This window comes from Benincasa hispida, chromosome 7 (genome assembly GCF_009727055.1).
Source record: "Benincasa hispida cultivar B227 chromosome 7, ASM972705v1, whole genome shotgun sequence".
Classification (NCBI taxonomy): Eukaryota; Viridiplantae; Streptophyta; class Magnoliopsida; order Cucurbitales; family Cucurbitaceae; genus Benincasa; species Benincasa hispida.
In genome coordinates this window covers 23995229-24018607 of record NC_052355.1, presented here as the reverse complement: position 1 = coordinate 24018607, position 23379 = coordinate 23995229, and the positions used below count along the sequence as shown (strand labels likewise).

Genomic DNA, 23379 nt, shown 5'->3' with positions numbered 1-23379 from the left:
TGGGTTATAGTAGAATGTCCCATTAGTTAACGAATAAGGGTTAGATCGGACTAATGAGTTTAGCTGATTAATCTCGAATCGTTGGAGCCCATGATCTGTAGGTCTGCGAGGTCCCTTTACTAGCTCGTAAATGGTTAAGCTTTAGAGTAGCTTGAAAAATTAATTTGAAACGTTCAAATTAAACAGAATAGGAGAATATATATTTAAATATGATTTAAATATATGAAGATGATTATTGTGCAAAAATTAATTTAATATTTGATATTAAATTAATTAATATTTTAAATTGATTTATGAAATTAATTTTAGAAAATTATTTTTCAGTTATTAAAATAAAAATTAAATTTAGAAATCAAATTTTGGTTTTAAAACAAAAATGGGAAAAATCGTTTTGCATGTTTCAAAATGGAAAATCTTGATTTTCCAATATCATCTTCTTCATGCTCACACAAAGCCCACTTCCTTCTCTTCATTAATACTCCAAGCATGAGCTACAAGCCATGAATTTCTCTTCTTTTCATATTCATTTGCAATAAATAAAGAAGATTGGAGTGAGTTGAAGGTATGCATAACACATAAATTTTGAGAGAAAATTTCAGTGAGAAGAAAGAGTTCTTCAAAGTGAGCTGCTGTGAGTATTTTACTGTTCTTCATCGTTTTAAGTTGTTCTTGAGTCCCACATCTCGGTCTAAAGCTCCAAGAGGATAGTGGGAAAGAATTTGAGGTGTTTCACGGTGATCTTTGGTGAAGACTGATGCTGATTAATCAAGTTCTTGAAGAGTTCTTCAAAGGTATGATCCTAAAACCCTATTTTTAGAAGAGCATGCTTTAGTTTCTACCAAAATTAGTGAATTTGAATGCTTATGGATCCTTGATACTTCCGCTGCATGTTATCTAACTCTAACATCAAAGATATATTTTAAAACGTCATAGCGAAGCTGTGTGGATGGTTGTCCAAACATTGCCTCAAGGACTCCATGATCTCATGGGTTGTGAGCATTAACTCAAAACTTTAGATAAGCTGGCCAAGATATATGCTCGGGCCTTTACATTCGCTTTGACTCATTGCTCATATGTCTCCTGAATATTTTGGGCTACATTGGTAGCTGGGACTTGAGGACACTCCTCAACCAGGACGAATTGTAAGTCATCGATTATTAGCACAATATTAATGGTATTTTTCCAACTTGTGCAGTTATCATCGTTAAGTTCATGAGCGAAAATTAAGTTAAGTGTAGCGCTTGTCATAATAAAATTGCTGAAACCATACAATTTATTTATATTAGTTGTACATGCATTACCCATTTGAACAACCAATCAATTTAGCAAAATTCTAATGTATCCTATATGACATTTATTTTACAATGATGTTTCAGTGAGTCAGAATAAAAGCCATTATAGGGTGAATAGTTACTCCTTCACTGAATTAAGACAATCTCAACTAATAATTACACCAGAATAACTCTTGTTTCTATAATTATTAGTTACCATTGTCTGGTCCAGAAATTATTAACTTTCTTAACATTTTCTTATAAGTTTAACACCTCATTTAGATTCTAGAGTTCCGCCCCAATGAGCCAACTATAGGAAAAAATCAATTGGGGCAAAAATTAAAGTTATCCTATTTATTTCTGGAGTTTGAGTAAAAAATTCATGCAAACATCATCCGTAGGGGGACACAAGCAAATGTGTCTCGAATCCGAGCATGAAATTTTACTGCAAACTAATGAAGGTGATTGTGGGATATGTTGACACACATTCCTCTCCCACTTACTATAAACACTCTTTTCATTCTGCTTGTTATTGATCTGTACAACACTACCCATAGGGGGACACAAGCAAAGGTTCCTCGAGGCCGAGCATAGATCTCACGGTGTGAACTATATAGGAGAAACATGAAATGAAATTGAAGTATAATGTACAACATTTTCCTCCCACTGAGTGTTCTACCGAGGGTTGATTAACTTAGAAAAATTCGGCTAACAATGTTTACTAAATGTTTTTTAACTTTGCTCGATATAATATTTACGTTGGATAATTTAATAACATTGATTTATGTTCATTAAACACTTTAATAAACATTAATCACTTATAGCATGCTTATAACAAATTTATCTGATTCACTTTCCAGGTCAGTTTCCAGGTAAGGGTGTTCCATTTCTGTCGGCTTTAATACTCCAGCTTAGACAGAACTGTCCTAAGATAAAGGTCCCCCATAAATAAATTTGTTATAAATTTTATCTTTTAATTAAAAGAATTTAATTCTATTAAACTGAATTAAAAGATTAAGCTTATTTCTAATCATATTAGAAATTTATTAACATAGGTTTAATAGTGAAATCAATTTTAAACTATTTAAAAAAGATTTTAACATATGTTTACATGCAATTCTGTATTATAGATTTTAATCCTAATTTCATTTAACTTATTACAATTATAAAGTTTAATGGAACATTTAAAACCTATACATGCATCTAATGACATACTTTAAAATTATAACATTTATAATTTACTAAAGTGATGTCATGCATCATGCATTTCCATTTTTGTTATTACATACATAACATTTATATAATAAAGTAATGAAAAAAATAACGTGTTTCCCTTCATTCAAACCATATATTATAACATTTATAATATAAAATTATGCATGAACATGTTATTAATGCATGTATTCATATTTTATAAAACTTATACAATATGATGCATGAATATGCTTAAAGAATTATGCAACTTTATAATATAACAATTATATTAAGATGATGCATGAATAAATATTTATCCTATGGTGGGATTTTTTATATGTGACATATAATAATAAAAAACAAACAACCATACATCACATGTATAATTAAAAGCAACATTTAGATCGAAATTGGCTTTATAAAACATTAATTAATTTAACATAACACTTTATATTAATGCAATTAATGAAAAAAAACAAAAAACTTAATTATTACAAATAATAATTAAAAAATCGAAGAAAACCGCTGCTTAAATCGCTTCAAAGGCTCGAACCAACGGTTTGGACCAGTCATCACTCACACACCTTACATTCGGAGTGTCACAATGCTCTTCACTAGTGTTGCAACATTGGTGTTCTAATCTGCGTGCGCGGTGCTATGCATCTCACAATGTTGTGACACTCCATGCAACGTTGCAATGCTATGGTTGGAGCTTTGCGACGTTGAGCCCTCTGCCGTATAGCGTAAGGCGAGCATTATAATCTCTAGCCTTATGCTCTAAGGTAAAATGTCTACTCTGCTTCATCCGTTCATCCAAATTTCACTAAACTAAAGTCAGAACTTGATCACGAGCAACCCAAACTTGAATTACAGGCTCAATTGTAATAAAATTATGCTAAAAAACAATAAGCTCTTACAAACCGAATCAGAATAAAGCAGTAGAAATCTAAAAGGCAATTTCGAAAATATTCAATTGTGCAAAACCACATTCAATATTCAACAATGAAAAATTAATACCCACCATAACTCTTATTAGAGTTTGAAAATAAAAAATTGGGACTCAACCGGCGCTTTGATACCAATTGAAAGGAGTATGTGACTACCCGCAGCGAAAAATCGTGTCCCAATTCTTATTTTACAGAACTAGAATTAACAGAGGACGAAAATTAATATAGATTTACTCTAATTAAGCATGCCTTCACAGAATTTGGAGAGGAAAAAGGATTAAGAATGTCTTACCCTTGAAGAACGATTTCTCCATGTTTCCTCTCCAATGTACTGCTCGAACGATCTCCTTCTCCCTCGAACACCAAAACTCACTAACACAATAAGAATTGCTCCAAAATTCAGATACTACCACGAGGACTTCTTCATTATTAGAGAGAATCGTCTGAGAGTTTTTGGGCTGCAGGAGATTAATTTGGTAAGGGAGAGTTTTGATTTGAGAGCAAATTTTTACAGAGAATTCACACACTAAGATTCCAAGAACATAATGGAGAAGATCAAATCAAGATCTCTCTAACTACTCTGTATATTTCATGTTGGTTATGAGAGAGTGTAACTCCCTCTCCAATTTTAAATTTCAAAAGTTCAAAAAATTCAAAATTTTAATTTTAATTAATATATACATATATTAACTAATTTAATATATATAAATATTAAACCATATATTATATCAAATAGAACACATAAGTTATCGTTTATATTATATCACATATAATATAACCTGTGGTTTATTAATCTCTTATATAACATATAGAATTAATGTGAATCATATTCATACTAATTTTAACATATAGTTTTATATGAATCATATTCATATAATTAATATTTGAATCATATTCAAATATTTATTTTCTCTCAAATAAAACTTTATATTATAATGTACCACATACATTATATTAATTATCTCATTATATTATAATGTATCATATACATTATATTGATTATATCTTATATAATTAATTTTCTTCAATTAATTTGAACAATTCAAATTAATTAGATTTTTATTAATTCCAATTGAGCTAACGAGTGGACCTATAGATTTAAGCTCCAATGGTACTTCATTAATTAATTAAACTCTTTAATTAAATTAATCAACTTCCATTAATGGTCAGTCACTCTACTAAAGACCGACAGTTGCACTCTTCGTGCTACAGATATATTTCTGTATCTATTGAATACAACCAATCAACACTGTGTTGACCCTTCACAAATTGTTCCTAAGTACAGTTGGGTCAAAATTACTGCTTGCCCCTGTAGTTGCATCTAACTCCTTAAGTACCATTAATCCATCTAATGAACAATTAGTTATAGTCCAACTATAACCAAACCTCTCTTGAGCCAGGAAAAGGTGTGACGCCACATTATTCAAGTCCTGGAATCAACTCTTAAGGGAGCAATTTCTTTACTTACCCTAACATAAGGGAATGGGTGAATTCCGTCTTGTGTAGTTGCGTTTTCAACTCTCAAATCAGACGAATCCTAAAAATAGTAGGCATATTAAGTCAGTGAAACTAGCACTCTCCACTCATGTAGATCAAAGGATAGCCTTCATAAGCAAGAGTTCACGACTCACTCAGGATTCATGTCAAGTCACCTATGATCATTCTGGTGAAATGTAAATCTCTTCTTGATGTTATATGGAGAGAATATTCATTTTGTGGTCCAGTCTTATACAAACTCTCACTCATATGTCTCTACATGAATGATCGAGATCAGATCATTTGTAATATTTTACAATAATTGTAATAACTACAAAGTAGTTTGTATTCATGTTTTCACCTGATAAGGTATCCAACCTTATCCATCTACTGCAAATCTCCACCTTGACTTGAATTGTCTCACAGATAATAGATGTACTAGATGCAACATAAAACATATTGCCAGATGTACTTAGACTTTTCCTCCATGTCTTAAATTGTCCCATAAGGAACCATAAACAATTCAAAACATTCAACAAGTCCAAACAATAATTATCAGATGTATTCAAACTACTCACTCAAACTCAAGGTGTTAGAATGACGAACAACTTGAGTTTGCGAAGAAAAAACTTCTGAATCAAAACAGCAGATATGAACTAAAAATAGAAAATCCACAGATGTACCAAATGCAACATAAATATATTTCCAAATGTATTCAGAATTTTCCCTCAAACATAAGGTGATAGAATGACAAACAACTTGAGTTTGCAAAGAAAAAAATTCCGAATCATATCAGCAGATCTGGACTAAAAATAGAAAATCCACAGATGTATCAAATGCAACATAAATATATTGTCAAACATACTTAGACTTCTCCCTCAAACTCAAGGTGATAGAATGAAAAAGAACTTAAGTTTGTGAAGTAAAAACTTCCAAATAACATCAGCAGACCTGGACTGAAAATAAAAAACCCACAAATGTACGAAATACAACATAAATATATTGTCAAATGTACTCAGACTTCTCTCTCAAACTCAAGATGGTAGAATGACAAATAACTTAAGTTCACGAAGAAGAAAATTTCGAATCAAATTAGCAAATCTGGACTAAAAATAGAAAACCCAAATATGTACCAAATGCAACATAAATATATTGCGAAACATACTCAGACTTCTCCATCAAATTCAAGGTGGTAGAATGACGAAGAACTTAAGTTTGCAAATAAAAAACTTTTGAATCAAATCAACAGATTTGGACTAGAAACAAAAAACCCACATATGTATTAAATGCAATATAAATATATTGCCAAACGTACTCAGACTTCTCCCTCAAACTCAATGTGGTAGAATGCGAACAACTTGAGTCTGTGAAGAAAAAACTTCTAAATGAAATCAACAAATCTAGACTAAAAATAGAAAACCCACATATGTAACAAAAATGCGACATAAATATATTGCCAAACATACTTAATTCTCTCAAACTCAAGGTAGTAGAATGACAAAAAACTTGAGTTTGCGAAGAAAAAAAATTTCGAATAAAATCAGCAGATTTGGGCTAGAAACAAAAAACCCACAGATATTACCAAATGTAGCATAAATATAGCCAAACGTACTCAGACTTCTCCCTCAAACTAAAAGTGATAGAATGACGAACAACTGAAGTTTGTAAAGAAAAAATTTCTTAATCCAATTAGTAGATTCAATGGTTGAAACTCTGGCAATCGACAACTTTGTGGAAGTTGTTCCTGAAAAATCGAACTACACTGCAATTTTACAGATTATGTTCAACAGCAACTACGGATAAATCTAGAGCTCAAAACAATGATCCAACCGTTCAAATGAGACCCCATATGTTCTCAATAGTAGACCAAAATGCATCACGATCCAATGGTTGAAACTTCGGCTATTGACAACTTTGTAGAAGTTTTTCCTGAAAAATCAAACTACACTACAATTTTACGGATTCTATTGAATAGTGACTATGACTAAACCCATAGTTCAAAACAACGATCCAACCATTGAAAACTAGAAACTATGTGTCCCCAACAAGCTGACCAAAATTCAACTACATCCAACGGTTGAAACTTTGGCAAATGAAAAATATGTGAAAGTTGTTCCTGAAAAACGGAACTACACTGCAATTTTATAAATTTTGTTCACCAGCAACAATATAGAAAATGAAAGCTCAAAACGATAATTCAACTGTTCAAATCGAGATCCAATGATTCCCCAACAGGTGGACCAAACTTCAACACAATCCCATGGTTGAAACTCCGAAAATCAACAACTTTGTGAAAGTTGTTCTTAAAAAATTGAACAGCACTGTAATTTTACAGATTCTGTTCAGCTGTGACAATGAATAAATCCAAGGCTGAATCCTTAAAAAATGAGACCCTATATGTCCTAAGAGACTAACCAAATATCAACACAATCCAATGGTTGAAATCTTGACAATCAACAAATTTGTGAAAGATGTTTCTAAAAAACTAAACTACACTACTGTTTATTCTATACAATAGTGACTACAAAAACAACCAGAGCTCAAAATGACAATCAAAACGTTCAAAACGAGTCCCTATATGTCCTCAAAAGGTTGACCAAAATTTGATACAATCCAACGGTTGAAACTTCAGATATTGACAACTTTGTTGAAGTTGTCCCTGAAAAACTGAACTACACTACAGTTTTATAGATTTTGTTCAGTTGCGCCGAAAAACTAAACCAAAGTTCAAAATGAAGATCTAACTATTTAAAACGAGACCCTATGCATCTCCAAGAGGCTGACAACTTTGTTAAATTTGTCCCTAAAAAACTGAACTGTAGCTTTATAGATTCTGTTCAACCACGCCTACAAACTAAACCAAAACTCAAAACGAAGATGCAACCATTCAAAACGAGACCCTATATGTCTTCAAGAGGCTGACAAAAAATTAGCACGATCGAACAGTTGAAGTTCTAAAAATCGACAACTTTATGGAAGTTGTCCCTATAAAATTGAACTACACTACTCTCTCGATGAATTTATCGATTTTTACGTTCACGGCCTATTTCTTTAATTGTTGAACAAATGCGGAATTTCAAAACCCTAATGAACAGGCTCTGATACCAGTTTGTTAAGAAATCGACTATTAAAGAATACAAAAAAAAAACGCAAAAAGAATAGAGAAATCGACACGCAAATTTACGTGGTTCAATAATAGTGTGTTAGCTACGTCAAAAGGGGCATAGAGGAAACAATTTTATTAGAGAGAATGTTATAAAAAAAAACATTGAATCTACCGAATAACATTTATAAAGTTAGAGAGTTTATATAGTGTACTTTTCTGAAGCCTAAGTGGAGAAGAAAAATATTTAAATAATTAAAGTATATCAAATACCAATTCTAATTTGATTTAGGATTCAAGGCATTTCAATAGAAATAAAAGACAATACCTAAAAACTATATAATAAAACATGTCTAATTCTACCCTAAATCACCTAAAACACATATTAAAATGATTTGGAGTTAGGTTTTTTAAGTTTGGTAGTCAGAAAGTTGTTGCAAGATATTGCAAGATGCTGCGAGATGTTGCGAGATAAAAAAAAAAAAAAAAAAACTATCTAAACATGTCTAAACCCACCCTAAATCTCCTAAAATACATACAAAAATGATTTGGAGTTGAATGTTTCAAGTTTGGAAGTTAGAAAGTTATTGTGAGATATTGCAAGATATAGGGAGATAAAAAATTAGTAGTTAAAAACTATGTAAAAGATGTCTAAATGCACCCTAAATGACTTGTGAATATGGTTGTTGTTTAATTTTAGTTTGCAAAAAAACATGTGCTCCAACTACCACTTGTAACTCATTGTGGCACATTTATATACATGTTTTAAGTGATTTAGGGTGGGTATGAACATGTTTTAGGTACTTTATTGGTATTATTTTTAATCTTGCAACATCTCGCAACAACCTCTAAACTTGAAACATTCAATTGGAACTAATTTTTGTAGGTGTTTTAGATGATTTAGGGTGGGTACGGTCATTTTTTAGGTAGATAGCTACCGTTTTTTAATCTTACAACATCTTGCAACTTCTAAACTTGAAACAATCAATTCAAACTCATTTATATAGGTGTTTTTAGGTGATTTAGGCTGGGTAAGGTCATTTTTTAGATTTTTTTAATTATTATTTTTTTCTTTGTAGCAGTTGTCATTTTATATTTATTTTCTTTCCTAATCCACATGTTTGTGTATTTTTTTTTTGTTTGATTTAGGTAAAATTATTTATGACATCAAGAAACGCCCCCATGTACAAGATAAAGCCATCCCATCATTTTCAATCTCGTTATTCCACAAACCGACTTGCATTTCATTCTCATCTAATGCATCCATTGCAATTGGAACATTTAAGTTATGAACTTGGTTGTTCTCAGAAATTGAATTGTAACAAAGATCGAAACCTTTCTTACTATCAACTTGACTGCTCCTAAGTTCAAATGAGATGTACACGTGCACCTCTAACGAATTTTCACTAAGAATATGAAATTCAAATCACGATCTTTGTTTCACTTTAGTGTAGGAGCTTCATTTTCAACTTTTATCTCATATATATACCTTATCTCAAACTTCTTAAGGTTAACTTCGGCAAGAGAATACAGTTCGACCCGTAAATCTTTGTATGTTATTTCTTTATTTATAATAATACCTTTTAACATGCCTTCTTCAGATTTTCTTTATCTCTCATCCTATAGACCACCATAACGAACTAAAATCTGGACATTTATCATCCTTAAATTACCTAAAAATCTTTTAATTCTTGAAAACATGATTTGAAGTTAGGCATTTCTAGTTGCTAGATAAAATTGTATGAAGTTTGTAGTAGAGATTATTGATATTTGATATGTAAGAATTGAATTTTTATGAGATATTAGTCATTTGATATATATTATAGATAAATTTAAGTAAATTAGGAAGAAAACAAATAATAACCCGACAACCCAACCCAACCTAACTCAAATTGTGAGGGTTGGGTTGGAGACCATGTTTGGGTCATTTGGGTTGCCAACTTAACCAACAAAATTTTTTGGGTTGGTCGAAAAATATGCCACAATCCAACTCAATTCAACCCAACCCATGTACACCTCTATTAAAATATGTGTAAAAAAACCACCTTAAATCACCTAAAACAACTATATAATTGATTTGGGATTGGGCATTTGAAGTTTGGAAGTTGCAAGATGTTTGAAGATGTTCCGAGATAAAAAATAGTAGCTAAAAGAAAAACTCCCTAAAACATGTGTGAAACCACCCTAAATCACCTAAAATAAGTACATAATTGATTTGGGATTGCATATTTGAAGTTTGGAAGTTGTGAGATGTTTTTGAAATGTCGCGAGATAAAAAAACAGTAGCTAAAAAAAGGTCCTAAAACATGTGTGAAACCACCATAAATCATCTGAAACAACTATACAATTGATCTGGGATTGAACATTTGAAGTTTGGAAGTTGCGAGATGTTTGCAAGATATTGCAAGATAAAAAATAGTAGTTAAAAAACTCCCTAAAATATGTATAAACTACACAAAATCACCTGAAATAAGTATATAATTGATTTGAGATTGGGCATTTGAAGTTTGGAAGTTGAGAGATGTTTGCGAGATGTTACGAGATAAAAAAAACAATAGCTAAAAAATCTCCCTAAACATGTGTAAAATCAGCCTAAATCATCTAACACAAGTATATATTGATTTGGGATTGGCCATTTGAAGTTTGGAAGTTGTGAGATATGTGCTAGATGTTGCGAGATAAAAAGCAGTAGCTAAAAAAAATTCCTAAAACATGTGTAAAACCCTTAAATCATCTAAAATAAGTATATAATTGATTTAAGATTGGGTATTTGAAGTTTGGAAGATGCAAGATATTTGCAAGATGTTGCGAGATAAAAAAAAAATAATAAAAAAGTTGCTAAAACATGTGTAAAACCACCCTAAATCACTTAAAACAAGTAAAATTAATTTAGAGATACATTTCAAGATTGGAAGTTGCATCAAGAGGAGAAAAAATTTAATCTAACTCAACCCAACATCAATATAAGAATAAAAGTAGAGGACCAAAAAATCTATAACAAAAAGAAAATTCATAAAAACTTACCACAAATATATTGAAATTGAGAGATGTGAGTGACTAAAAATCCTATGGCATGGCAAGAGAGCTTGAGGGAAGAGAAATTAGAGAAAAGTTGAAAAAAAAATGAGAGAAGAGGTGGGAGAAGAAGACTAAAGTAATGTTAATTGGGAGAAAGTAGGATAAAATGAGTTCTTTTCTTTTTTATTTTTTTTTTTAAAAAAGAATTTGATCCCAAAAGTCTTTACTTCCTAAAAAATATCCTATTTTTGACCATTTTCCAAATTTTCAAATGGATTTACACATGTGTGCAACCGCGTGATCTTTCTTTTCTTTTCTTTTTAATTTTTAATTTTTAATTACTTTTTCAAAAATTGGGGTGAAAAAGGCTTCGACCTTTCTAGTTTTCTACCAATTGATTTCAAGATGAATAATCCTCAAGTTTATCTAATAGAATATTCCACCCACTTTTACCTTTCTTAAACTAAATAAAAGTCGGACAAAAAAATTAAGATTAGTTGGGAAGAAATACGAAGGCTGGATTTTGTAAAATTAGCAAATATTTCTTTTATAATTATATAAATTACATCTTCAATTATCATTGTTGATATCAAAAAATGGATCAATTAGTCGATTTATATTTTTAGAAGGAAAATAATCTAAGTGCCCTACAAAAACAATGGAAATTAAACATCGATGTTATATCATGCCACCAACACTCTGGTGCTCACATCAGTGAGGGATCAAGATGAGTGATAGCAGTAGAAAATAGTTGAGAGTGTTTTTCAACATACCCTTAACTAATGAATATCGTTTATATAGGCTCGGCTTCACGTAATGGACACTTAGGCTCTTAATTCTCCTTTATTCAATTCATGTAACCATTGATTTGTTACTCTTGGGCGATTACCATACCACTAACCAAAGTGTCAATCGATGCCTCAATTGCTCGACTCTTCACCAACTCCTCCATGAAATGTCCATTAGGAATTTAAATCACTAGATTCACTACCACTTGGCTTAGTGCAAATGTTCAATGGTCCTCCTTAGTACAACTAGGTCCTTCATGACTCTCGTAGAGGTCCATCACGGTACCACTAAAACCTTCATGATATTGTTAGATCCTTTGCAAAGGTGCTCCATAGGTCCTCCATGGTACTACTAGAACTTCCATGATACTGTCAAGGTTCGAAATGTTGATGTTTATGAAAATATCGATGTCAATAAAAATAGATGGACATTGTTATAACTAATTAATGAAACTTTGTTTGTGACTTAATTAGATTATAATTGATCATTTTTAGTTACCATTTCAATAAAGTACGATAACATTGAGATGTATATTCTAAATATTTGTGTAAATATCGATACGAAAGTAGAAATATAAAAATAATTATAAAATAATATCAAATATTAGTAATTAATTATAAAATTATACGAGACATGATATATTTACTCTAATATGTAAAGAAAGTGAAAATGGAATTATGGATATTTAAGGTGGTAGAAAATATAGAAAATATGAAATAGAAAAATTAGCTAAAATAATTTTTGTATAAGATATTTGGGAAATTGCAAACACAAAGGCTTAAAAAAAATGAAAAAATGAACCACAGATTTTTTATTATTGAGAAAAAAGATGGCAATCAATTTCTAAGAATTTGTCTTCCCAAGTAAAGTAGCCATCAAACCATTAATCTCACCCATCAAATCATAAAACTCTACAAGTTTTCTCCCATAATCCCAAATCCATCGACATTTTCTACGTTTTTTTCTACATTAAATTTGACATTTTCGAGATCTCAATTTTCTCTTAACAAAATTTTGAGCACATTAAAACCTCAAACGAAATTTTCTACATTAAATAAAAACGAAATTTTCTCTTAACAAAATTTTGAGCACATTAAAACCTCAAATTCATAAGATTTCGAACGAAATTTTAAGAGTCCTCCATGATACCGCTAGTTCTTTTAAAAGGTCTTCCATGGGTCTCACATGGATTCTCTGCAAAGATCTTCCATAAAATTGCCAAGACCTCCATAGATCCTTCATATTACTTCTAGGACCTCCATAGTACTACTAAGTCCTTGTCCTTCACGGTACTCCTGGATTCTCCATGGTACTACTAATACTCTTCATGGTACGACTAGGCCCTTTTCGCTCCTTCATGGGTTTTCTGAGTTATCTCTAAGTTCCCCATGAATTCTCTTAGCTCCCTCATAAGTCATGTGAGCTACTTTTAACCCCCCTTATAGGTCCTCTAAAATTTCCTGTGAGTTCTCAAACCTCCTTCATAGGACCTCTAAGCTTTCTCCATAGGTCTCTTTTAGCTCTCTCATTGATAAGAAAAAGGAAAAATGCAAATGGTGATTGGGATTGGATTGATGATAAAATAGAATCCTGGGTCTCGAAAAGAGATTTGATTGATGGGATTTGGTATGATACTTATGAGATCAATGAGATCAATATTCCAATCTTTCTTCTTCGAACATATTGATTTGACCCTATAAGCGGGACTGCCACCCCATAGCATGTTGCCACCAAAAGCAGAATCCCATATTTCTTCTAAAGAATCTCCTAATTGTTCTAGAGCAACTAGAAAGAGATTCTTTAACCAGAAAGAATTCAGTTCAGATGTGAGATATCTATCCAGAAGTTTTCGCAACTCAATCATGTATGAATGTTTGATGGAATCATCAAAGATAAGCTACTTTTTAGCTCCTCATGGGTCTTCTGAGCTTCCTCATGAGTTCTCTTAGTCTCCCATGGATTATATGAGCTATCTCGAAGCTTCCACATGGGTCCTACTCAGATTTTCTATATGTCCTTTGAGCTCCCTCATGAATCTTACCTATTCTACTTGGATTGGTCTTCTAAGGCCATAACTGACTATTGATTGAATGTTGGCTCATTGGTCTTAGTCTGCCATCTCAAGTCTTTATCGGTCTTCTATCACTTTCGGTAAATGAACAAAAAAATTATGAAAATTTAAACCTCCAATCTCAAAAGGATTTAGACGAATGATAGTTACGAGAATTTAAACTTCCCACGAAAAAAATTTAAACTAAGCAAAAGTTATTAATTTGAAAAGTCATGGGCACATCGTACGCTAGTACGAGACCAAATTTTGTACATCTTCTAATCAATGTCTTCCAATTCTGAAAGTCTCGTCTTCTCTATCTCACAAAGCCGTAAGAATACATTTTGGCGTGGCAGTAAAGAAACGGGAATGCAACAAGAGCCAATCGCAATCCAAATGGTAACAATGAACACCCAAAAACTTGACGTCCTACAACCAAAATTCAAAGGCAATAGAGCCGAGGAGTGATGGACCATATCTGTTTTCAGGACAATAGCAGAGCCACATATGAACGAGTGATCCAAATTAGCCTCACCCCATGTCCACCCACTACTTCATCATCCTTTCAAGTAACCATAACCCACGCGGCAGAAACTCTATCACCGCCTTATCTACTCCCTTCCCTGCAATTTTGCAGCTCCATTCCCCCCTTTCATGTCCAATCGATAGTAGCAGCAGCTTGAGAGAATCACTATCCTCATACTTGGGTTGGCTATGGAGACTGGGATTGCTTGCTGTGCTCGTGGGGCTTTTCTCCCTAATCTTTCTTCTCAGCATTCAACTGCTCTTATGTCTCCTTCTTTCGCCAGCAGGGTATGTACAAACCAAACCCATCTCTCTGTTTTTCTAGATTTTGGAAATGTGTGGCTGAAGTTTGATGATGGGTGTGTGATCAAATTGAATTATAGAGTCTGAAAGCGAGTTCGCTATTTGGGGAGTCATTAAGGCAAGTTCCCAAGTCATCAGTGAAGGTGGCATCGAGGCCAAAGAGCGTTCCCCTCAAAACTAGATGTGAGATTGGTGATAGTCTGGTGAGTGTGTTTGTGTAATAATGTCTGCGAGGTGTTTGTTATATTGCTTATTTGAAAATGAAAATGAGTTTTTGATTGTAGGAAGAGTTTCTCACCAAAGCAACCCCTGATAAGGGATTGATCAGATTGCTGACGTGCATGGGAGAAGCTTTGAGGACTATTTCCTTCAAAGTCAGGACGGCTTCTTGTGGAGGAACTGCATGTGTCAACTCCTTTGGAGATGAACAGCTTGCTGTCGATATGCTTGCCGACAAGCTTCTATTCGAGGTCAGCCTTTGATCAGTCTTGAATGATAATTTCTTGAAGTAGATCTCCTATTTTCGAACTTGCTCATCTTTCTTTAGCATTCATGGATGATATTTTCTAATGAACTGTGGAAGAAAAATGTTGAGCTGATCTATGTTCAATCAGCACATGTTTGCATATTAGAGTTTTGATTAAGATATTGGTTTCTTAGGATACCATTCTCAGTAGTATAGCTTATCTGAATCCCTTTCCCAAATCTGCTTTTAAGATACTGTACTAATTTTGGTTTTTGATGAATAGGCCTTGAGATACTCACACTTCTGCAAATATGCTTGCTCTGAAGAAGTTCCAGAGCTTCAAGACATGGGAGGCCCTGTTGAAGGTCACACTTCCCAAATTATAAGCAAACAATTCGACGACAATTCATTGTTTACCATTCACTAACACATTTTATTAAAATATAAGCAGGAGGATTCAGTGTTGCATTTGACCCACTCGATGGTTCAAGTATTGTTGACACAAACTTCAGCGTTGGCACCATCTTTGGCGTGTGGCCAGGTGATAAGTTGACTGGAGTGAAGGGAAGTGATCAAGCTGCAGCTGCCATGGGAGTTTACGGTCCTCGCACAACATATGTTCTTGCTCTGAAAGACTTTCCCGGCACCCATGAGTTCCTTCTTCTTGACGAAGGTTACTCTTGACAACTAAACTGAATTAAAAGCTTTTTCTTAATTGAGAGAATGACTGGAGGTTCTCGATCCATAACCTTGACTTCTTTGCTTTACTGATGGTGATTGGTTAGGTAAATGGCAACATGTTAAAGAGACAACAGAGATTGGGGAAGGAAAACTGTTCTCTCCTGGAAATTTGAGGGCCACATTTGATAACCCTGACTATGACAAGGTTTCTTTTACTTTACCACTTCTAAAAGGCTTGAGAAGAGTATTAGCATTCTCTTTTACACATCTCATCACAGTAAAACCATCTCTTACTACCTTTTTGTGTGTTTCAATTCAACAGCTTATCAACTACTATGTGAAAGAAAAATACACATTGAGATACACTGGAGGAATGGTTCCTGACGTTAACCAGGTTATTAACCTTTCTGATCAATTTTCTTTCGAATTCTTTTATTGGAATGATCGAAGAGTAGGAATGCCTTTTAGTTCGAGGGTTCTGAAAAATGGTTTTGTTTAAATCCATAGATTATTGTGAAAGAAAAGGGAATTTTCACAAATGTGACATCTCCGTCAACCAAAGCTAAGCTGAGGCTATTATTTGAGGTAGCTCCTTTGGGATTCTTAGTGGAGAAAGCAGGAGGATACAGCAGTGACGGGCGTCAGTCTGTGCTTGACAAGGTGATCGAGAATCTGGACGAAAGAACCCAAGTTGCATATGGATCTAAAGAAGAGATCATTCGTTTTGAAGAAACTCTCTATGGATCATCCAGGTTGAAGTCAGGGGTGCCTGTTGGTGCTGCAGCTTAAGCAGGGAAAGAACATTTCCCCCAAAATTTTCCTACATTTGCTTGTTGAAAACAGAATTTAATCTCAATAGAAGCTTGTATGAATTGTATGATAGAAATGAAAATGTTCAAGCTATTTTGAAGTTTGGCACCACAGTTTCCAAGGTTCAATTTTTCTTATCAAAGTAAAATTTAAAAGGCCAAACGAACCAACTTTTCTGAGCTCGGTTTGCCAAGCAAACACCTACCAATAAACTGTGAAAATTTCCCTGAAATGGTAAAAGTTCATCACGCCCTAAATAAGATGAATTATCATCACAGCCAGCAATGATTGGAGCATGATGAGATCTGGAGCTGTCGTACCCCTCGGGGAAAGTAAATTTGATGAATAACATAATCTCTTGGCTCTTTCTGCAAATACAAGAGAATTGTAAATTTCAAAGATGGTGACCTTGGATTTATCTCCTGTAAAGCTCCAGCCTCTCTTATTAAATTATATACAGAAGTTAGCTTTATGCTTTCTAAGATTTATACCTAGAAGTTATACTGTCTTCTGATAAGCTTTAACATGCTTGTCCATGATTGGCTTGTTTTCTGAGATACTTTGGAGTACAGACACTGCTTGACCATGGTGAGTTGAAAACTTCGCTGTTTATATTATCTCTATGAAACTTCCTTCCATTTTCGGTTTCTGTTTTTTCCGGTCTTTATGAGATCAATACTTGTTGAAAAGGCACAAGAAAAAGAGTGAAATTTGATGTATTTTGCAAGTGCTGATGCAGGCATATCAGGGAAAGAATGGGAAATGGAAAGGATCGGTAAGGGGTTTAGTCGATGCTCCCATGGACAAAGTATGGCCCTTGGTCACTCAGTCCAAGAGGCTACAGGATTGGATGCCAATGGTTGAGAGATGCACCGACATAGCCGGAGACGAAGGAGTTCCAGGCTACGAACGGGTTGTTTCGGGCTTCATGTTTCCACTGAAAGATGGAGAAAGATCATGGATCAAAGAGAATCTGCTTTCCATGGACCCATCAGCTCACTGTTACAGTTACAAACTGGAAGCAAGCAATGTGGGATTAGATGGATCTATCAACACATTAAAGCTTGTGGACTATGGAGAAGATTCAACATTGATTGAATGGAAGTTTGAGATAAATCCTTTGGAAGGTGTTTGTGAAGACAGCATAATTGATTATCTGGGATTTCTTTACAAATCTTGCATCAACAGAATTGAAGGTGCTATTGAAAGTAGCGGCAGAATCTAAACAAGTTTAAGTAGAAAAGAGCTCTTTTCTGTTTATGTTCTTGGAAAGGATGTTATTGCTGTTTGTTTCTCTGGAAAATATGAACTTTGCTTTTGTGATGACTGATGAATGGACTTAAAAAACAGTGGTGGTATAGCAATTTAGCTATGGTTGATGTAAATTATTGGCCATATTAACGCTTGATGTGAATTATTGGCGTCGAGGAATTTTTTCTGTGATAAATATAATTGTTTTTAAAATATAATACAATCAAAAAGTGAAAACCCCAACAAAACTACATGATAACATCATGGGACATAACCGGAGAAAAACCAATCAGAATAAGAAATATGAAGAATAGAAGACTCATGCTCCTCCAAAACCTTATGTGCAACAACATGTGCAAGTGCATTTTGATTACGGTGAAGAGGAGAAAATGACAACTCCCAATTTGCATCCCCGAGCTTTAACTTTCTCAATAAAGAAAGAGACATCAGAAATATCGATCACACCATCAATAGATTGACAACCTCCAAACAGTCAAACTCAACCAAAAATTTGAGATATGGAATGCGTAGATATTCTCTAGCCTAGAACAAATGATCATCACTTCAAGAATCTTCACTTCCTTGCATCCAGGTATGAACTTCAATCCAACAAGATGCACATGACCCAAATGGTCTTGAAGCACCCAACTGAAATTGTCTGACTTAGAGATAGGGTTCTAAGCAACATCTGACTTAAGCTTTTAGAAGGGTACCTTAGGAGGATGCACCTAGTTGGAGCAGTCTGGCAAGAAGGGCCTCCACGGAGCCTTTACCACTAAATTCTTTCCTCTCATGTCGAATCTCCAGAATATGACTATTAATTGAATCATCAATAGGCTCAGCATTAGCCGGCTGCATTTGGAACACCAACTTATTCCTTGCTCTCCATATCTACTAAGCTATGATCACAACCTTGTTTAGATCCATGGGAGCAACACGCTCAGATATCCAGTAGAAGCTCTTGAATTTGTTTTACTAGTTAATTAAGTTTAAGTTCCTTTAATTATATGTTAACGATATGTATTAACATTAATGCAAAAGTAAGCTAAGCATATTTAATGGTTGATGCGATTTGTAATGTTTAAGAGAAGAAAAATATTCTCAGTGTCAAGAGTATATGCTCTCATAATGTAAGAACAGTCGATGCATAGAGAGGTTGAGAGTTTAAGCAATGGCAAGCTGGAAAAGAGCAAGAAAAATATGCTAAGTGTGAATGTTGAGCTCTCGGGTTAGGTGAAAAGAAGTTAAAAACTTAGAGGAAGTAAGAGGACTCCATGCTTGGAGCTATGAGGCGTCATGTGGCCAATTCTATTGAACTATATGGCCAAGTCCAAGGAGGGGATGTTATGGCTAAGTATTACAACGTGGTGTGAGGGAAGTATGCGACCAACCTTGTCTACCAATGTTGAGGCTAAGTTGACAAACGAGGTGGCAGAGGATCATGCCTTGAAGGTGTTGGTAAGAGGATATGACGATGAGTAGAAGTATACGATGACAGGAAAAGGCTTAAGTGGCCACAATGCCATGTGATGAAGTTAAGCTGAGGAGTTCAACTTAATTAACTTCTAAGCAAGCTAGGTGACAATCTTAAAGACATCAATTAGAAGATAAGTATGTCAGGTGGCGTTTAATTAGGTTAGAATGTTCATGCAAGCCTAAGTGTAAATTAACATGATGAAGAAGGAAAATGGTTTTTCAAAAATTTTCTTAAACCTAAGAGAAGGAGTGTTGCTGCCATCTGAAGGCTTAGGAAGTGTGAAGGGTTCTCGGGAAAACTAGAAAGAAAGTTGGAGGTTTCCAATTGATTCAAAGGGAGTAATGCTCAAGTTCTAAGGTAAGTGAAAGTTAAGATGTTTATGAGCAAATTAGTTAAAAGAAGCTTAGTTAGTTGAATGTTGGATTAAAGTTATGAAATCTGGAAAATTGACATTTTAAATGATGTTCTGGATGAATATGCAGGTAACAACATACGAAGAACAAGCAAGCATCTAACCAATTGATGATATGTGTTAACGCATGTAGGCATAGACAAAGAGTTTATAGCTAAGGTGCTCTGAGTATGTCACATAGTAGACATTCATCACATAGGCTAAGAAGATGTTTCGATGCTTACCCAAGCACCTTGAGGAAGGATTTCCAATTCTTAGCCAAGTTATAAGGTAAGAGGGCTAAGAATAGCTGATGTGATGAAGATGGTTTACGATACGTTGAACTTACTTTTGATGCGATGAATTACTAGTATGCGATGAAGTTAAGTTTATGCATTAAGCTCAAAAGGGAGCTAATTATGCTGATCAAGGGACCTTTCCTTATTTCAGGGCAGACACAAATAAAATAGGCTTACAGACCCCTTGGATAAATAACTTAAGACATGAATGACTAGTTTTCAAAATATTTTCTAAGTGTTTTACTTATGAGTCCCAACACATGGCTGCTCTTACTTTAATGTTCAACACATGCTTTTAGTAATGGAAATCAAGTCTAATGCATGATTGATGTTTCTAGAAGAATTTTTATGTGAAATCTCCATACATTCCACTTAAGTTTTCATGCCACAACTTAGTATTAAAATGAATTATTTATTGATTCTCGTAAGTTTGACAAGCATGATATTTAATGACATTAACATGTATGATGTCACACCCTCTCCCAGACTATCTGCTAGCTTAGTCAGGGAGATGACGTGAAGCCAAAAAACATCATCCTCCTCTAACGATACCTATTGACCCTGCTGAATTGTTGAACCTGATAAACATACTAATCTTAGATATAAAATACTTTACATGTAACACAACACAGCGGAATCCCTGAAAACCTTTAGACACACATGAAGTGCAGTCCTGACATAACTCGGTTAGGAAAATAACCTGATAGAGATATCACAACCAAAAACATATCCAACTGGGGTTTACACAACCACGACATCTGGTGCTTACACAACTATAAACTATCTAGTTCTTACAAAGACATTTACAATATAAACAGATACAAAGTAAAACTCCACCCACGTATGAAGCTTGATCTGGAAGCTTTTAGGAGAAAACAAACTTTGGCAGTTATCAGGCACCGGGAGCTCGATCTCTACCTGAAAAGTGGGAAAACATTTTGAAAGAGTGAGCTACGAAACCTAGTGAGTGACTAAATTTAAAACTGTAAATCCGCAAATCAGAACACATGATAAACCTTTAAACGTATAAATCTGTTCAATCAAAGCATTAAACATAAACGTGTAACACTAAAAGCTTTCTCAAATGTTCCGCAAGTACGTCATTAAAATATAGCAAGACATATCAAGTATATAAAACATTTGGCATATCAAGTATATAAAATATTTTAACTAACATGACAAATCAATGTTGTGTAGGGCATGCCCAGTACAACCAATGTTCACTAGCTTTATGATGTAGTGGGGCCCGCCCAGCACTCCCAACAGCATCGTTGTCACAGAGTACACTCAACGTCAACAACGGAATATAACCTGTGTGCACACGGTACCATATAGCCTCGGGCTCAATATCTCAGTTATGTAGTCAATAAAAGTCTCAGAAAACCACATGAAAACATTAAAACATGCCTGCTTATCTTCATCTTTCGTAAAACTCAAGCTTACTTGGCTTGCTCGTGAAAAACTGAAAATCTTTAAACAGTACACACTAATACATACTTTACCTTAAATGGTATCATTTCAACTACTTTTCAGGAAGTCAATAATCACGTGCTCGTATATAAACCTCATTAGAAAATCTAAGCTCAAAACTTATGCTTGAAATCATTCATAGAAATCATGTATCATTCATAAATTCATATTCAAGCATGTAAACCATTTAAGCATAAATTACAGTTTAGAAATCATTTTTGAAATTTGTTTTGTCACTCACAGTCTTGGCTAGTTTCCTGGTCTGTAGACTCGACCTTTTCCTCTTGGCCTGTCAAACAACCGAAACCAAGCATCATAACTATAAATCGTCTTGTCTTTCCATGCTCATGAATTCTAAATTCTAGAAATAAAATCACACTTCACATTTTCTTTCTAGATTTTCCAGATTCAATATCCTAATTTTCAACACTCATAACTTCTTCAATACTTGACCAAAATTAATATACTATATATAAAACTCTTTATTTTAGAACCCTCTACAACTTACCTGAAGGAATAAAAACGAGATTCCCAAAGGATTTATCCAGAAATCCCTTGAACACAGTAAATATAGATACGTGCTTCTCTGCTACCCTCTACCTTTCTCCTGAAATTAAACCTACTTCTAGTAATTTTTGGCTCACAAATTCTTCATGAAAGTTATAGGAAATTGAATAAGATTTTCAATCATACTCAATTGAGCTTCTAATCCAACCTGTACACCCCAGAATGTTTGAAAAACTAGAGAAAAGCAGAGATCCTTCTGATTTGCATGAAAATTCTGTGCTCTGTAATCCTTTTAAAAAACCATTAACTTAACATCAGATTTAGCTCAAGCTTCCTTCATAAAATTTGTTAAAAAATAGATTAACTTTCAAGAAAGTTAGGCTTCACCTCATAGTTCTTCCTGTGTAGCTCAAACCGACTTAAAATCCAGAGATAGGTAGGTTGAACCCAAATTCTTTCATGGTTGCATTTGCATAAGCTTTTCCTCCCTTCTTCAACCTCCAACCTGCAGCAACTTCTTCTTCCTCTTTCTTCACTCTCTCTCTCTCGAAATGCTCTGAAAATATAATGGGAAATGATGGAGAAATGGGCTGAAATGAGTGGGTTCTCACTTTAAACCCTAAGCACCGAATGGGTTTCCAATTTCTTTCATTTTCTTTTTTTTTTTTCATTTTTCCTTTTCCTTTTTCTTTTCTTTTCTTTTCTTTTCTTTATTTATAAATTCCAAAATTATTAAAGACAATTTCAACCAAAAGCGTTTCCATTTTCTTCAACAATGAAACAACAATAACTTTAATCCAACATCCTACAATGTGTGACAAGAGCAAATAATCCAAGGAGAGTCTCGGGTTTACATATGATGATAGGAAAACCTACTCCTAAGATTTGGTACCAAAGGTATGGTAAGGTACCCAGTTATGTGATGATCCTTGCTACCGAAGGTATGGTAAGGTAAGTAGGATCCTATTCAGTTCTACATGCATGTAAGATTTATGTTATCGACGTTGATGAGATCAAGCAAAAGAGCTTTCTTAAACTAAGGTTAGTAAGGATTGAGAAAAAAAGGCTCTCCCACATGTTCAGGCAAGGGAGTAGAGAAGTTCTGCAGGACATGTTGATGAGTTTTAAACTAGGGTTTTCATGTTATGTTTTCTTTATTTCCTAACTTTTATTTCTTAACCCTAGTATGTTGTTGAAAATGTTTTATTAGTAAGCTATCTATACTATGAGTTATGAAAGCATGTTTTTTTTTTTAAAAGAAGTCACTCATTGGGTTTTCCAGCTTACTCTTTTAAAATGTTTTTCTCCCTAGGTAGTAGTCGACGTCCTGAGGCCTAGCAGTTCTGCCAGT

At 33.9% G+C, this 23379-nt stretch overlaps 2 protein-coding genes across 3 annotated transcripts; both read left to right on the top strand.

Annotated features, from left to right (window-relative positions):
- Window positions 1-14413: 14413 nt before the first annotated feature.
- LOC120081869 (sedoheptulose-1,7-bisphosphatase, chloroplastic) lies at window positions 14414-16746 on the top strand. The gene is made up of 8 exons (XM_039037045.1): window positions 14414-14661; window positions 14757-14879; window positions 14961-15146; window positions 15426-15507; window positions 15594-15815; window positions 15928-16028; window positions 16146-16217; window positions 16331-16746. The coding sequence occupies exons 1-8, from the start codon at window positions 14563-14565 to the stop codon at window positions 16610-16612; spliced, it is 1167 nt and encodes a 388-aa protein (XP_038892973.1). The 5' UTR covers window positions 14414-14562; the 3' UTR covers window positions 16613-16746.
- A 147-nt stretch (window positions 16747-16893) lies between these two features.
- LOC120081870 lies at window positions 16894-18064 on the top strand. Of its 2 annotated transcripts, none has more exons than XM_039037047.1 (2): window positions 16894-17221; window positions 17373-18064. In XM_039037047.1, the coding sequence occupies exons 1-2, from the start codon at window positions 17219-17221 to the stop codon at window positions 17856-17858; spliced, it is 489 nt and encodes a 162-aa protein (XP_038892975.1). In that variant the 5' UTR covers window positions 16894-17218; the 3' UTR covers window positions 17859-18064. The 2 variants fall into 2 exon arrangements, with proteins under 2 accessions (XP_038892975.1, XP_038892974.1); XM_039037046.1 differs by having other exon boundaries at window positions 17362-18064.
- The last annotated feature ends 5315 nt before the right edge of the window (window positions 18065-23379 follow it).